The sequence below is a fragment of the Octodon degus genome, unplaced genomic scaffold (assembly GCF_000260255.1).
Source record: "Octodon degus isolate 3935 unplaced genomic scaffold, OctDeg1.0 scaffold00007, whole genome shotgun sequence".
NCBI classification, from domain to species: domain Eukaryota; kingdom Metazoa; phylum Chordata; class Mammalia; order Rodentia; family Octodontidae; genus Octodon; species Octodon degus.
In genome coordinates, this window is record NW_004524583.1 from 32,818,893 (window position 1) to 32,833,120 (window position 14,228).

At 48.0% G+C, this 14,228-nt stretch overlaps 1 protein-coding gene and 1 long non-coding RNA gene across 2 annotated transcripts in view; one reads left to right on the forward strand and one right to left on the reverse strand.

Moving 5' to 3' along the window:
* Positions 1 to 11,171, reverse strand: part of Aldh6a1 (aldehyde dehydrogenase 6 family member A1) — a 16,842-nt gene extending 5,671 nt beyond the window's left edge. The window contains exons 1-10 of the mRNA XM_023703571.1: positions 11,115 to 11,171; positions 8,177 to 8,251; positions 7,850 to 8,011; positions 7,653 to 7,731; positions 6,672 to 6,974; positions 5,381 to 5,502; positions 2,888 to 3,077; positions 2,543 to 2,724; positions 1,144 to 1,323; positions 727 to 825 (exon numbers count right to left, since the gene is read on the reverse strand). Of these exons, the coding sequence (XP_023559339.1) occupies positions 727 to 825; positions 1,144 to 1,323; positions 2,543 to 2,724; positions 2,888 to 3,077; positions 5,381 to 5,502; positions 6,672 to 6,974; positions 7,653 to 7,731; positions 7,850 to 7,963 (1,269 nt within the window). The 5' untranslated portion in view covers positions 7,964 to 8,011; positions 8,177 to 8,251; positions 11,115 to 11,171. The remainder of the gene's footprint in view (positions 1 to 726; positions 826 to 1,143; positions 1,324 to 2,542; positions 2,725 to 2,887; positions 3,078 to 5,380; positions 5,503 to 6,671; positions 6,975 to 7,652; positions 7,732 to 7,849; positions 8,012 to 8,176; positions 8,252 to 11,114) is intronic.
* LOC111813250 overlaps positions 1 to 11,396 on the forward strand; it is a 17,621-nt gene extending 6,225 nt beyond the window's left edge. The window contains exons 2-3 of the long non-coding RNA XR_002818556.1: positions 1,618 to 1,624; positions 11,385 to 11,396. This is a non-coding gene — a long non-coding RNA (uncharacterized LOC111813250). The remainder of the gene's footprint in view (positions 1 to 1,617; positions 1,625 to 11,384) is intronic.
* The last annotated feature ends 2,832 nt before the right edge of the window (positions 11,397 to 14,228 follow it).

The following is a 14,228-nucleotide window of genomic DNA, read 5'->3' on the forward strand; positions in this document are numbered from 1 at the left end:
TTTTTTTTTTTTTTTTTTTTTTTTTTTGAGACAGGATCTTGCTAAGTTACAAGCTGCCCAGGTTGGGCTAAAACCTGTGCTCCCCAGGACTGCTGAGATTACAAATATGAGCTATTACACCCACCCAGATCAATGACATTTCTTGTAAACAGCCAAATGTAGTGACACACAATTGTAATTTCAGTGCTCTGGGAGGCTGAGGCAAGAGGATCACAGGTTGGAGTCTAGTTTGGTCAAGTTAGCAAGATCCTATCTCAAAATAAAAATATTAGAAAAGGGCTGAGGCTACCACTAGGTGTCGAAGCTCTGGCTTCAACCTCCAGGCCAGAAAAAACAGTATTTTGTAAACTAATAACTGAGCAGTGGGAGCACAGGGAGCACGCCCGCACCAGGGAAGAGCAGTGCTGGCCACCAAGTTTCTGGAGGCCTCTGCTCTTGAAGCCAAGCTGCACCAGGAGAGGGCAGAGACAGGCAGGGGAACTGGAACCGATAAAGGCTTGGGATTCTAGATTCTCTGTCCCCAAACTGTTGCCTTGAAGTGTTTAGGAAGAGGCAGTTTTGACAAAATTTTCAACTTTTAAATCTTTTCCAGAGGACTTTCTGAGAAACCCTGTGGCCCAATATATGAGACCACTGAAGCTGCTGACAGCCCTTCTCTGTAGAATCCTTGCTACTGAATCTGTTCAAGAAATTTTCTTAAAGGTAAAGGTACCTCACTCGAGTTACCTGTTTGCCGTAGAAGTTGGTGTCTCCTCTAAAGGAAGCTCGCGAGCCGGTGAACGAGAACATTGGCAAAGGCACTGGGATGGGGACGTTGACGCCCACCTAGAGCAGAGCAAACCCATGTCAATGCCCAGGCAGAGGACGCGAAGGACTCACTGGGTTCTCCGTGGAGAAGCATGAAGACAACAGAAAGGCTGATCCTACTTTTTCTTTGATATCAGAACGTTATGTTTGTTTGTTGTTGAGAGACACAGTGGAATAGAAATCTTCCACACGACAAACTTTCACGCCTGAGGCAGAATGGGCGTGTTGGGAAACATAAAGGGGCAAACTTTAAACAGGCTGCAGTGACTGATCACTGCTCACTGTCTCTCAGGAATGGAAGAGCTAGGAGAACCGTAGTAGCTTCTGCTCACAAACCTGTCCCACGTCCACCAGGTGGGAGTATTTCCGGGCAGTGGCTCCATTGGTGGTGAAGATGGCTGTTCCGTTTCCGTATGGGTTGTCGTTTATAATCTTAATGGCTTCATCCAGTGTTTCTGTCTCCAGGACCACAAGAACTGGGCCAAAAATCTCCTCTTTGTAACAGGTCATATTTGGCTGCCAGGAGGGATGTGTCCAGAAAGAAATCAGCGTTGTGGGTTGTGAGGGTGTGGGGCTTGTCTGGCACTCTTGCTACTGAGCTGCTTACAGGGCGGCTTTCACTGGCCTCTACGATCATTTTAAATCACTTTTAAAGAAAGGGCCTCTCTTCCTGTGCTCCATAACTTGAAATTCCTATTGATTACAACCACATGCTAAATTCTCTAACATCAGCAGTCTGTTCTCATTCACTTCTTTGCCTCCCACGAATGTCTGCACACTGTCCTGTGGCTGCTGGGTCACACCTACCAGCTGAAACGTCCTCAGCGCTGCTTCCAGTCCGCTGGCTGCCCAGCAGATCTGTGCTCTACGGCTCTGCGTCCAGAGTGCAGTCCCAAGTATCCATCAGTATAGTGGAGATATATGAGCAAAAAGCTTCCTACTCTCAACCTAGTCATAAATACTAACTGAGAGACTCAGAGTTTTGATAAATAAAAATTGACAAATGAATTCTTTTTCTTTCTTTCTTGGGAAGATATATCTGAGTGTTGGGCACATAGTAGCTGTTTAAGATTGGAGCCAGCTGTGGTGGTGAACCTGCTCTCCCAGCTGCGTGGGAGGCTGCAGCAGAAGGACTGTGAGTTTGCGCCAGTGTGGGCAGCTTAGCAAGGCCCAGTCTCAAAATAATAAAAAGGGCTGGGCATGTAGCTCAGTACTCCCTGGATCCGCTCCGCAGGACTAGGGCCAGAACCTGGTGGCTGGCTTACTGAGTTGGAGGGAGAACTGGACAGGCAGCCAGCGTAACTAATGCAAGACAGTGCTGACCGACCACTGCCTGGGGCCGAACGTGGCTGCTGTGTGTGTACCCTGCGAAGGGTAAGAATGAGTTCTACATTTTTAAGGGCTGAGAAAACTATCAAAAGAATATTTCATGATGTAAAACTACATGAAATTCCAATGTGCATCCATAAATCAAGTGTATTAGAACACAGCCAGAATCAGCCACATGCTTACGGCTGATTCCACACGCCACCTCTGGGTTGGGCAGTGCTGACAGAGATGGAAGTGCTGACAGGCTGGGGAGAGGCCATCCGATTCCAGATAAAATGACCGTGCAACCCTGGGGAGGGTTGCGGTTTAATAATTAAATGCCTTCATTTATAAATTAGAAAGATGAAACTGCATAGCCTCTGAGCTGCCTTAAGCTCTCACGTTTTGTGAAATAAGAGCTGCTCACCTTGACGTTGGCGATGATGGTCGGCCCCACAAAGTTACCATTTTCATAGCCCTTGACTTTAATGTTTCGCCCATCCAGCAGGATGGACGCGCCCTCCTTCGCTCCACTGCCAATCAGACTGCAGACTCGCTCTTTGGCCTGGGGGGTGATCAGGGGGCCCAGATCAGCTCCGGGCTGGTCTCCTACGAAGCAATACAAGTACGAAGGTCTTTATTATCTTAAACTGTGGCTGCAAATCAGAAATGACTCTGAATGACAGCAGTCACAGAGGGGTGAGGGCGGCCAAGGACAGCACCAAAGCCGGAGCTTCCTGGCACGGGGCAGCATGCGGAGGTGGCCGCCTACCTGCACTGACTCGCAGTTTCTTGGCGCGCTCTACCAGCTCCGGCAGCCACGTCCGCGCTTCGCCCACGAGGACTGCAGTTGAAAGAGCCATGCAGCGCTGGCCAGCAGCTCCGAACGCCGCGCCCACCAGCTGGTTGAGGGTGTTTTCCTTATTGGCATCTGGCATGACAACTCCGTGGTTTTTGGCTCCCTAAAGAAATACAGAAAGTACATGGTCTTCCTTAATCAAATTAAACTAAGAAGTTAAAACCCCTGAAATTTTAAGTGCCCATTTAAGTAGAGGACTAGAGAATTCCATTGTTGGTGTTTTAAGGGTAGAAAAATTGAGGGCTGGGGAGATGGCTCAGTGGAATAAGCACTTCTCTGGCAAGCGCAAGAGCCTGAGTTCAATCCCTGGCTCTGAAAAAAAAAAAAAAAAAAAAGTAGAAAAATTATTTTTCATGCTTTTACTGCTAATGTCTTAGCAAGACTGGGCAAGTCTCCGCATTACTTTTCCTCTATTTTCTAGTTGATAAACTGATAGTTATTTTTGTGTTTACCTTTTTTGTTTTTGGAGACAGGGTTTTGCGATGTAGCTCAGACTGGCCTTGAGCTTACCATGCAGCGTAAATTGGCCTTGAATTCATGGCAATCCCCCTGCCTCAGCCTCCCAAGTGCTAGGATTACAGGTGTACACCACCATGCCTAGTGATATGTATTTATTTAGATCAAAACTATTACCAATGAAGGAAGAAAAGAAAATAAAAAGCGCCAGTCACATTCAAATCAATAGGCTAAACATTACATTCAGGAACTGAGGAAAATACCCGTCTTTTTCCTACGTTAGGAAAGAATTTGCCATCTACTTGGGTTTCCAGTGAAGAACAGTACAAACAGAGAGCCACCAGATAGTAATGTAACCTGAGAGTCAAAGCAGAAGGCAGACCTGATACATCACTTCTAGAAAGAGGTTCCCAAACTGGCTTGCTTCTACGTAATACAGCTACAGGTATGTCTTTCTGCATAGGATGATCCATAATTCAGATGGCTGCATGGGTAGTTACCATGTCTGTTACTTCTTTTTTTTTGTACCAGGGATCCAATGCAGGACCTTGCGCTTGCCAGGCAGGGCATAAGCCGTTGCTGAGCTATCTCCCCAGCATGTTATGAAGTTTCTCTGTTCATAGTAGCTATCCCTTGCACAACAGGGAGGAAGAAGGATGAGACAGCTGAGCATGGAGGTGCAGCCTGTGATCGCAGCTCTATGGGGGACCAGTTTATGGTTTTGGGGGGCTTTTTTTTTTTTTATTGGTCTGTTTGAAATAGGATCTCACTATGCAGTTCAGGCTTACCTTGAACTCATTTTGTAGCCCAAGGTGGCTTGGAACTTGCAGCGATTTTCCTGCCTCAGCCTCCCAAGTGCTGGGATTATAAGCATGTGTAACCATGCCCAGCCAATTTAGCAATATATCAAGACCCTGTCTCAAAAATTTTTTTGAAAGCCTGGAAATATACCTCAGTTCAAAGGCCTCAGTTCAAAGGCCTATGCTTTTGAACTGTTTAGTCCTAGAGGGGGCAGGCTGGTGGGGGAGAAGGATAAGACAGGTGTAACAGGATTTTATATTTATTGTTAGAAAGAGTCTCAGCCTGGCATGGTAGCCCATGGCTGTAATCCCAGAAACTTGGAAGCTGAGGTAGGAAGATCACAAGTCTCAGGCTCACCAGTACAATTTAGCAAGCAAGACTCTGATTCAAAGTTAAAAAATCAAAAGGGCAGAGGATGTAGTTCAGTAACAGCATGCATGTGTGAGGGTTCAATCTCTAGTATCATATAAAAAAAAACTGCTCAACATTTGGCAAGGAACTAGAACAGTAAAAGTGAACAATATGCACATATCAGAGAGATTTAGCTTTTTCTGGTCCCTTAAATAGACTGATACCTCAGAATCCCTTAGTTAGAATATTCCTTAAAACATGTATCCCTGAAACAAGCGCCTGCTTAGGCAGATGCAGGAGCTGGGGGCTGGATCCCTGGCCTGCCATGCTGGCCCTGCCCTAGGCGTGCTGAGATGGAGACTGGGCATGGTGGCGCAGGCTGTTAATCTCAGCGTTTGGGAGGCTGAAAAACAGGAAGGATCACTACAAGTCCGATCTGTGTGGTGAGACCATGTACTAAATACAAAAAAGGAAAAAAAATATTCCTTAAAAGAAGGAAAGTTTGAGGGCTGGAAGCATGTTATAAAGGAAATAACAGAACCTGAATCTGGCTGTTACTACGGAAGCCGAAAGAATTTGACATTCTTGAAGAATGCGCCCAGTGTCACCGAGATGCGTTGTGTATGCTAGAAGGTGTCAGTGTGACGGTAAAACTCACAAACTTCCTGGCTAAGACGTTTGGGATAGCACAGGAGAAATCCTGGCATGAACGGGGAGTGAGCGCCCCTCTGCCCAAGGGCTGGCCCTGGCTCATTTAAACACACAACAAGGCCTGGGGGAGCAGGAGGCAAACGTCACCATGTTGGCTTGAACCCTCTTGCCGTGTCTTGACCCTCTCTCGAAGATGTACTCTCCAGCTTGGTTGGAGCCCACAAAGCTGATTGCTCTGACGTCCGGATGATCACAAATAAAATTCACAGCTTTGAGAAGAAAATAAATGATTACCACTGAGAACAAACAGCCACAGTCTTCTCTAGAAGGTCATTTCCCCTTCCCCACCACCAAGGAATCAACTTTTCATATATTTTTTTTTATCTTGGATTCCCAGTATGAAGTTCTTTCATATTTATTTTTCTTATGTTCTTTAGGTTACAAATCCTACTTAGCCTTTTTCCTAACTCTGAAGACTACATCTATTGTCCTTTAGTAATAGCCTTTCAATGTATAGCCCTTCCTTTGTGTCCTTTATGAATGTGACATATCCTCCACCGTCTTTGCAGTGAAACCCTCAGATAGTACAGTGTCCTCCCATGAGGGACAACAAGGCATAGGATTTAAAAGCAAGACCCAGCTGGGCGAGGTGGTGCTCGCCTGTACCCCCAGCACTTGGGAGGCTGAGGGAGGAGGCCAGCCCAGGGCATGTAGTGAGTTCAAGGCTAGGCTGAACTGCAGGGCGAGACCCTAAATCAATAAAGTACAGAATCCCTGGGTAGGCATTCTGATGGTTTCTAGCACTGTGACTTTTGGGCAAATTAACCTACTTGCATTATGCTTCAATTTTCTCATATTTAAAATGAAAAAAGTAGCACTGACCTTAAATAATTGGTACCAAGATTAAGTGGGAAGAAAAGTATATATGTAACTCTTTCTTGGCTAAGTTATTTATTTGTTGCTGGGGATCAAACCCAGGGCCTTCTGCGTGCCCAGTGACATAGATGTTCTGCTGAGCCACACTCCCAACCAGGTATGATAGAACAAGGAATAGCACCTAAATCTTGGCAGTACTATTTAGGTGTTAGCTATTATATGAATGAGAAGGCCCTCAACTCCTCTGATGTCGACACATTCTTTCAGTTAAATTCCTCATGAATCCCCTTATCAAAACAAAACTCTTCCTTCATCTCTATCTGGTCCCAGTCTGTACGTCTGGTGTCCCTCGTGGCGTGAAAGGCAAGACCCGCTGGTCCTCTCGCTAGTTACACGAGCACCACACCACAAGTCTGCGCACACTGCCTTCACACATGGAGGTCACTGTTCCTCCCTCCCTTTCCCTCTACTTTTCTCACCCTAAAGTACCCAGTCAGCACCCCGCGCCTTGGTTTCCTGGTGGCCAGACTAGGCGGCCCCGCACGCGCAGACAGGCAGTTACCTTCGTGCTTTCCATGGATGATGTTCAGCGTCCCATCGGGGGCGCCGGAATCCTGCAGCAACTTAGCAAGCAACATGCTTGCTCCAGGGACCCGCTCTGACGGTTTCATTAGGAAAGTATTTCCACAAACCATGGCCATGGGAAACATCCAAAGGGGTATCATGGCAGGAAAATTGAACGGAGCGATGCCTGCACACACGCCCAGAGGCAGGCGGTAGGAATACAGGTCCATGTCTTTGGTGATGGATGGCATGGTCTCCCCCAGCATGAGAGACGTCACGCTGCAGGCATGCTCAACCACCTCTGGAACACAGAAGGAGTCAGGCCACTGGCACACCGCCCCAAGCACCACTTGCCTTGTCATGCTGTGCAGCCCTGGGGAGGGGGGACTTGGGCCAAAGGTGAGCGAGCACTGGCTCACGTCCCTCCAGCTTGGACAGAATAGGTCTCTCAGCTAGGCCTGGTGGCTCATGCCTGTGATCCTAGCGTTCTGGGAGGCTGAGGCAGTAGGACCAAAAGCTTGAGCTCAAGTTAAGCAATTAGCGACTCAAGTGAGACCCTGTCTCAAAACAAAAAATAAAAAAGAGGACTGGGGATGTAGCCCATTGTGAAGGCCCTGGGTTCAATTCCAAGTACTGGAAAAAAAAAAGTCAGTATGGGGAAAAGACAGTGATATATAAATGCCTAGTGGAAGATCATTAGAGTAAAATAAAAAATGAAATAAATCATTCTCAGTGGTACTTGACAGGTATTACCATTTTAAAAACAAATATAAAAAAGATACCATGAAACCAGGCAGAAGGATCACAAATGCAAGACCAGTCTGGCCAACTTAGTGAGACCCTGTCCCAAAATAAAAAAGAAAACTGGATCCCCAGTATTGCAAAAACAAGAAGGGCTAGCAACGTGTACATAAAGCAGCCACCTCCCCTCCCGGTTTCTTTACTCTTTCCCAAAACCCCCAAGGGGCTCCCGGCTTACGAAGGCCTCGAAATACATCGCCTTCAGCATCGGCTAGGGTCTTCCCTTGTTCCATTGTGATTAACCTGGCAATTTCTTTCTAGAGAGAAAACACACAAATGGAAAATAAGGCAAGGATATTCTTTCCTGCCTCCCTCCTTCCCTGAGGTCTCTCCCGCAGCGCCAGCGGGGACCACGATACCACTGAGCTTTCTTACCAAGTTGTCTTTAATAAGCTGTTGGTAGCGGAGCAGGACCTGCTGCCGGCTCAACACAGACGTGTCTGCCCACGCAGGAAAAGCGCGCTTGCAGGCGGCAACAGCTGCATCCATCTCAGCCTTGGTGGCCTCTGGGACCCGCCCAATGACCTCATTGGTGGCCTGTTGGAAAAAGGAGCCAGGACCCCCGGCCAGGGCCGCCCTCGCTGGGTTCTGCCCGGTCATCTAGACGGTACCATATGTTCCGGGACGAACGCCCAGGTCCCCCCTTCCAGCGTGCCCAAGACTCTAGGCTAGTCAGTTCTAAGTTCTAAAGCTTTTGCTTACTGGGTTGTGGATGTCGATCCATTTGTCACTTTTGGATTCAACAAATTTTCCATCGATGAAGAGTTTTACAGTTGGCTAGGAAAAAAAGAAACCAAAAGTTTACATTAATTTGTAGTTTTGCTTTTTGCTTTCCTTTCCGAGTTCTCTCAGGCAGATAACTGAATCTCCTTCTCTCTAGAGACCTTACCAGGGCAGCTGGGCATGGTGACGCAGGCCTGGAACCTCAGCTACCCAGGCTGAGGGAAGAGGGTACAAAGTCTGAGCCCAGCGGGGCCACTTAGCAAGATCCTACCTCAAGGGAAACAATGAGAAAGAGCCGGGACGGAGCTCGGCGCTCGGGCGCAGGCCTGCAGGTCTCGTACCTCTGAGGACCTGGCCTCAAGCTCCAGGACTGAGTGTCACCGGCAAGGGAGACACACGCTAGCCACATGCCGATTCCTGCCTGCAGTGCACACCAAGGAGTGGCAGCTCCAGCCAGGGTCACGCCGGCTCCAAGCCTGGCCAATTCCCCCGACCCACCTAGCGCACGCCATGAAGGTGCGCAGCACTTGTGGAGACCTTTCATTTGTCTTCCAGTGGTGGGATCCGAACTAGGGTTTCTGCACTGAGCTACATTCCCAGCCCTTGTCATTTTTGGAGGCAGCGATCCAAGTTGCCCAGGTGGACTCAAACTTGAGACCTTCCCCTGCAGCCTCCCTCTTGTGCTGGGACATAGGCAAGTGCCACCAGGCCCAGTGGCCCTGTGAAGCTTATATTAGAAAATCAGTCACTCTGTGTTAATGTAGACTAGCCAATGATTTTTGTTAGCCCCACCTTCTGTCATATGACTATACAAAATTTATCTTATTTTTTATTTTTTTGTTTTTCTGAGACAGGGTTCCACCATGCAGTTGAGGCTGAGCTTGAATTTACTTTGTAGCCCAGGCTGGACTCAAACTTTCAGCAATCCTCCTGCCTCAGCCTCCTGTGCTGGGATTACAGGTGTGTGCCACCATGCCTGGCTTTTAAAATGTTTCTATCCAGGGGCCAGGGAGATGGCTCAGTGGAATAAGCACTTCCCTGGCAAGCGCAAGGGCCTGAGTTTAATCCCTGGTTCTGCCAAAAAAAAAAAAAAATGTTTCTATCCAGATGTTTTCTGGAAGTAGCTCCTTTCAAAGAGGTCTATCTTATGTATTTCCTTTTTTTGTAACACACTATCAGAGACTTGGAAATTTATTTATTTTATTTTAAATTTTATTTATTTATTTATGTGTGTGTGTGTGGCCAGCTCAGCCCACCAGGGGGCGGGGCTGGCTGGCATGTCGTGCTGGGGGATTGAACCACGGTCCCTGTGCTTTGCCAAGCTTGTTCCAAGTAGGTGCTTTAGACCACTGAGCCATCTCACCAGCCCGAGACTTGGAAATGTATAAAGGAAAGCAGCTTATTTATCTGAGTTCTAGAGGCGAGAAGGCTAAGGTAAGGTTGCAGTACCTGGCAAAGGCATCGTGCCACGTCACGACGCAGCAAAGGGCATAAGGGGCCACGAGCAAGCAAGCTATCAATCCCCACCCCTTTTCTTCTTTTAATGAATTTAGGAGTCTCACTACATAGACTGGACTCATAGCGATTCTCCTGTTTTCAGCCTCCCAAGCGCTGGGATCACAGGCGTGCACCAGCACGCCAAGTCGCAATCTCCATTTTAGCGAGCCCTATGGGGCGGGGCCTGTAGGATACAGCACACTAGGAAATAAGCTATCTGGCCAACCCCCGTTAATTCCTCTTAACAACCTCACCAGCTCACAACAGCACCACTTCCTAGGACTGCCACAAGAGCAGTCCAATTTTAACGTGACTCCACAAGGGACCAACCATGTTCAATTTATCATATGCCGGGGAAGCAAAGACGACGCAGGCCACTGTGATAGGGTGTACATACTTCCGCACGGAAAAGGTTTTGGGCAGCATCCCTGGCTTAGGCACCGCAGATCACCGGTGGGCAGGCGGTTGGAACAACTCAAAAGGTTATGTAAGGGCCGGCCAAACAGCTCAGCAGATTAAAGAGCCTGCAAATTCAATCCCCGGGCCTGCTGTGCTGGTCCCGTCCCCGGGGCGCAGTGAGACAGCAACTGAGACTGGGCATGGTGGGGCGCGCCCCGTAATCCCAGCTCTTGGGAGGCTGTAAACAGGCGGATTGCTGCGAGTCTGATCTAGTAGTGAGACCCCGAACACCCTGCAGACCCTTCCCTAAAATTAAAAAAAAAAAAAAGGCTATGTAGGAGACAATTGGGCAGGTTCAGTCACACCTCCAGGAAAAGCCGGGCCTGCGGCTGGGCCTCTAGTCCCAGCTACTCAGGGGGCTGAGGCAGGGGTCACTTGATGACATATGTGCACATAGCAAGACTGTTCAAGAAGAAAAAGTTAAATTTCTACAGGCCACAGACATGTTTGCACTCCTAATGTAGTAAGTAAAAAAGAAGAAAAACTACATAAAAAGTTTATTTTATGGTATTGAAAAATTGAAGTCATCTAAACATTACATGAAGAAATCACTAGCTAAATAAGGTTTAGGTACTTGATGAAGGACTATTATGCAGCCATTAAAAGTCCTAATTATAGTTGAGTGCAATGCAATGTGCCTGTAATTCCAGTTACTTGGGAGGCTGTGGCAGGAGGGTTGTAAGCTCAGTGCCAGCCTCAGTAACTGAGTCAGACACTGTTTCAAAATAGAAAGGGAGGAGGATGTAGCTCAATAGTACAGTATACCTGGGTTCAATCTCTAACACTGCTAGAAAACAAAACACAGACACCAGTGCTTACAACATAACGCACACCAATGACATAAGAAAACCAAGACATCATTTCATGTCTTGTGTCCTCACAGTAGCATAAAGAAAAGAGGGTGGCCCAAAACTAACTGAGTCCTTCTCAGAGGCAGCGCTTCACCGCCGAATATACTCACCACTGAAGAAGAAAAGGGGGCTCGACACCAGGCAGAGTTTGCCTTGCAAGAAACCTGCAAGACAAAATTATAGTTTGATAAACGAGCTCAGGAAATCATTAAAACTCGAGCGGATGCTCCTCTGGGCTCAATACTACACTGCTGCCGCGGGGCTCGGAGAAAAAGCTTGGGTTTCTCTCCAGGGTCATGGAGTTAGGAAAGAAGGTACGAAATGATGGCGACATAGAACACCGAGGGGAAAAGAAATCAAAATGATGGTGACCAGCAGAGTTTCTAAGACAATCTTGATCTAAAAACAATTTTTTTAGAGCTGGGCATGGTGGCGCACACCTGTGTTCCTAGCACTCGGGAAGCTGAGACAGGAGGATCACTGCGAGCTGGAGAGCAGCGTGGGCTACTGAGTGAGCTCGAGGCCAGTCTGAACAGCATAGTGAGACCCTGTCTCTCTCTCTTTCTTTTTCTTTTCTTTTTTTGAGACCCTGCTTCAAAAAGACAGAAACTCAGTGGACTTGGGTAAGTGCAGGGGCCAGGGCTCACTCTCTGGTGCTGTATGCCACACTGGCCCGGCCCCTGGGGCACACTGAGCTGGCGATGGAGGCTGGGCATGGTGGCACATGCTTGTAATCCCAGCACTAGGGAGGCAGACACCAGGAGGATCACTACAAGTCCAAGCTGCGTAGTGAGACCCTGCGCGCGTGCACACACACACACACACACACACACACGACATATATTGTCATATATTTTTCTAATTTTTGACCTAGAAAATATAATCATAAATCTAAAAATATGAAAATGCTTCGAGGAAAAAAAATGCTTCATATGCTAAGTGAAGACAGCAGTACATAATAATTATAATAAACTATGATTAATATAGCACATAACTACTGGAAGAATATGTAGTATGTAACTGTGAGTATAATCCACACATACAAGTAACTGGATGCCAGTGTTCACGGCTGCTTCATTCACAATAGCGCAGACCTTGGAAATGACCTGGTGTCCCCGCAACATGAGCGAAGGAGACCAATGTGTGAAAAGGGAGGAAATGACACATACAACGTGGATAATTCCAATTTTGGCAAATGAAGGAAGCCAGACATAAAGGGAGCATACTAGCTGGTTTCATTTACATAAAAACGAGAAAACAGCCACCCATTTGTAGCATCAGAAAGCACAGCAGTTACCTGGGCATGATGGGGAGACAGAGGGACTTTGGGGTGCCAGGTGTGTCCTTTAGCCTGACTGCGGTGATGTTTTTCATCTTGATGATGGTGGCTGGTGTACACAAATGTTAAAGCGGATCAAATTATGCACTTGAAATATGTATGGATTGTTTTATGTCACATTTATTTCCATAAGGTACCTTTTGTAAAAAAAAAAAAAAAAATTGCGGTGGTACTTTGTGGAAATTCATTGCGATACAGGCGACATCTGACAGGCTAAAGTCAGTGAGGGGAAGAGGATCGGTTCCATTAACACAACTCTCGGACTAGAGCTGAACTGTACTTGCTGCAGATGCTGCAGACGTTGACTAAGAAACACTGAGCTAATCCAGTGAGCAACTGAGACTCAAGGCTGAGAGGGTAAACAAAGCTGGATTTTAATAACCTGCCATCTGCTCTGAAAAGAGCCTAGTGTTAAGCAAAGCACAGGACTGTGTGCACCTGGAACTCTCTGGTGCAGAGGGTGCTGGTCCCTTGGGCCAGCAGAGACTCCCTCCAGATGTCATCAGCTTCCTCTCCCGTTGCCACAAACATGCATGGAGCCGTCAACACTCAGAGCCTCCAAGCCTTCTTCGCAGCCGCACTCCCAATGTCAGTGTAGTACCCAGTACCTAGAAGGTGCTCAGTAAAAGGAAGGCCCAGCCCTGGCTGCCTCCCACGTCAGCCCAAGTTAGGAGGTCCTTTCTCCTATTCCCATAGCAGCCGATGCTTCCCCAGGGAGGTTGACTGGTGTTCCAGGCCTGGGTCCTTGTTACCTCTAAGGCCAGGTTCCAGGAGGGCGGGGGCTGAATTTGTTTTGACCACTGCTCTGTAGTTATTGCAATCGATCTCCTAGGTATGGAAGGTCACTAGAATGCAGCTGGTGTTCATTGCTGCTGTTGTGTTTTATGTTATTTGGTACAGGGTCTCATTGCAGCTCAGACTCCTAGTGATCCTCCTGTTTTCAGCCTCCCCAGTGCGGGGATTATGGCTGTGCGCCACCACGGTCCCTGGTGCGGCATGTGGCGCTGGGGATGGAACCCTGGTCCTTGAACTTGCCTAAGCTTAGCTCACCGAGCTATCTCACCAGCCCTAACCCTCACGATTAACATCAGGGTCTACCCTGTACCTTAAATGTCAGCAATATTTAACTCTAATTTTTTTTTTTTTTTTTTTTAATAGGAGCTCACAGTTAAGAGTTTGGACCTGGACTTTTCAACAATGCTGGAACAGGCAGGACTTTGGCACCTCTTAAAGATGGACTGCGAACATTTGGCACAGAGGCGCATGAATGAATGAGTCTTCAGCTCAGGGGCAGAATGTCATGGCTTGGCCTTAGATGTTCCTGCGAGTCTCACGTGCTCACGGGTGGGGGTGGCCAGGCCGGGGGGTGCGGGTCACTGAGCGAGTGGCCTCGAAGGCTTTATTTGCTGCTCTAGCTCCTTCCCTCCTGCCTTGGCTCCGCCTGAACATGGACTGAAAAGCTTTATAAACTGTGAGCCGAAATAAGCTGGAGCTTCTCTGAGTTGTGGGGTGGGGTACTGTGTCCCAGCGACAAAGAAAGTGCCAGAGACGTCCGGTAGCTCCCTGAACCCTGGGGGCTTTCCTTCCCAGTTCTCCCTGGACTTGGCCTCTTGGCAGAGGGGACGTGGCCACCCGCCCTCCTCCTGCGTGCCCTTTGTGCTGTGTCCCAGGACTCCCCGCGTTGCCTTTCTTGCTCCGGCGACTTCTCTGCCCCTTCTCCTGCTTTATGTGGCTAGTCATTCTGGCTCCCTCAAGGATGGCTCCTAGGCCTTATCTTCTTCTCAGTCTGCATGCTCCAGGGATTTTGTCCATCCCCACGGGTGACCTGGACTCCGTGCTGGCCACACCCACAGCTCTTAGACTCTTCCTCTTTGGGCAGCATCCT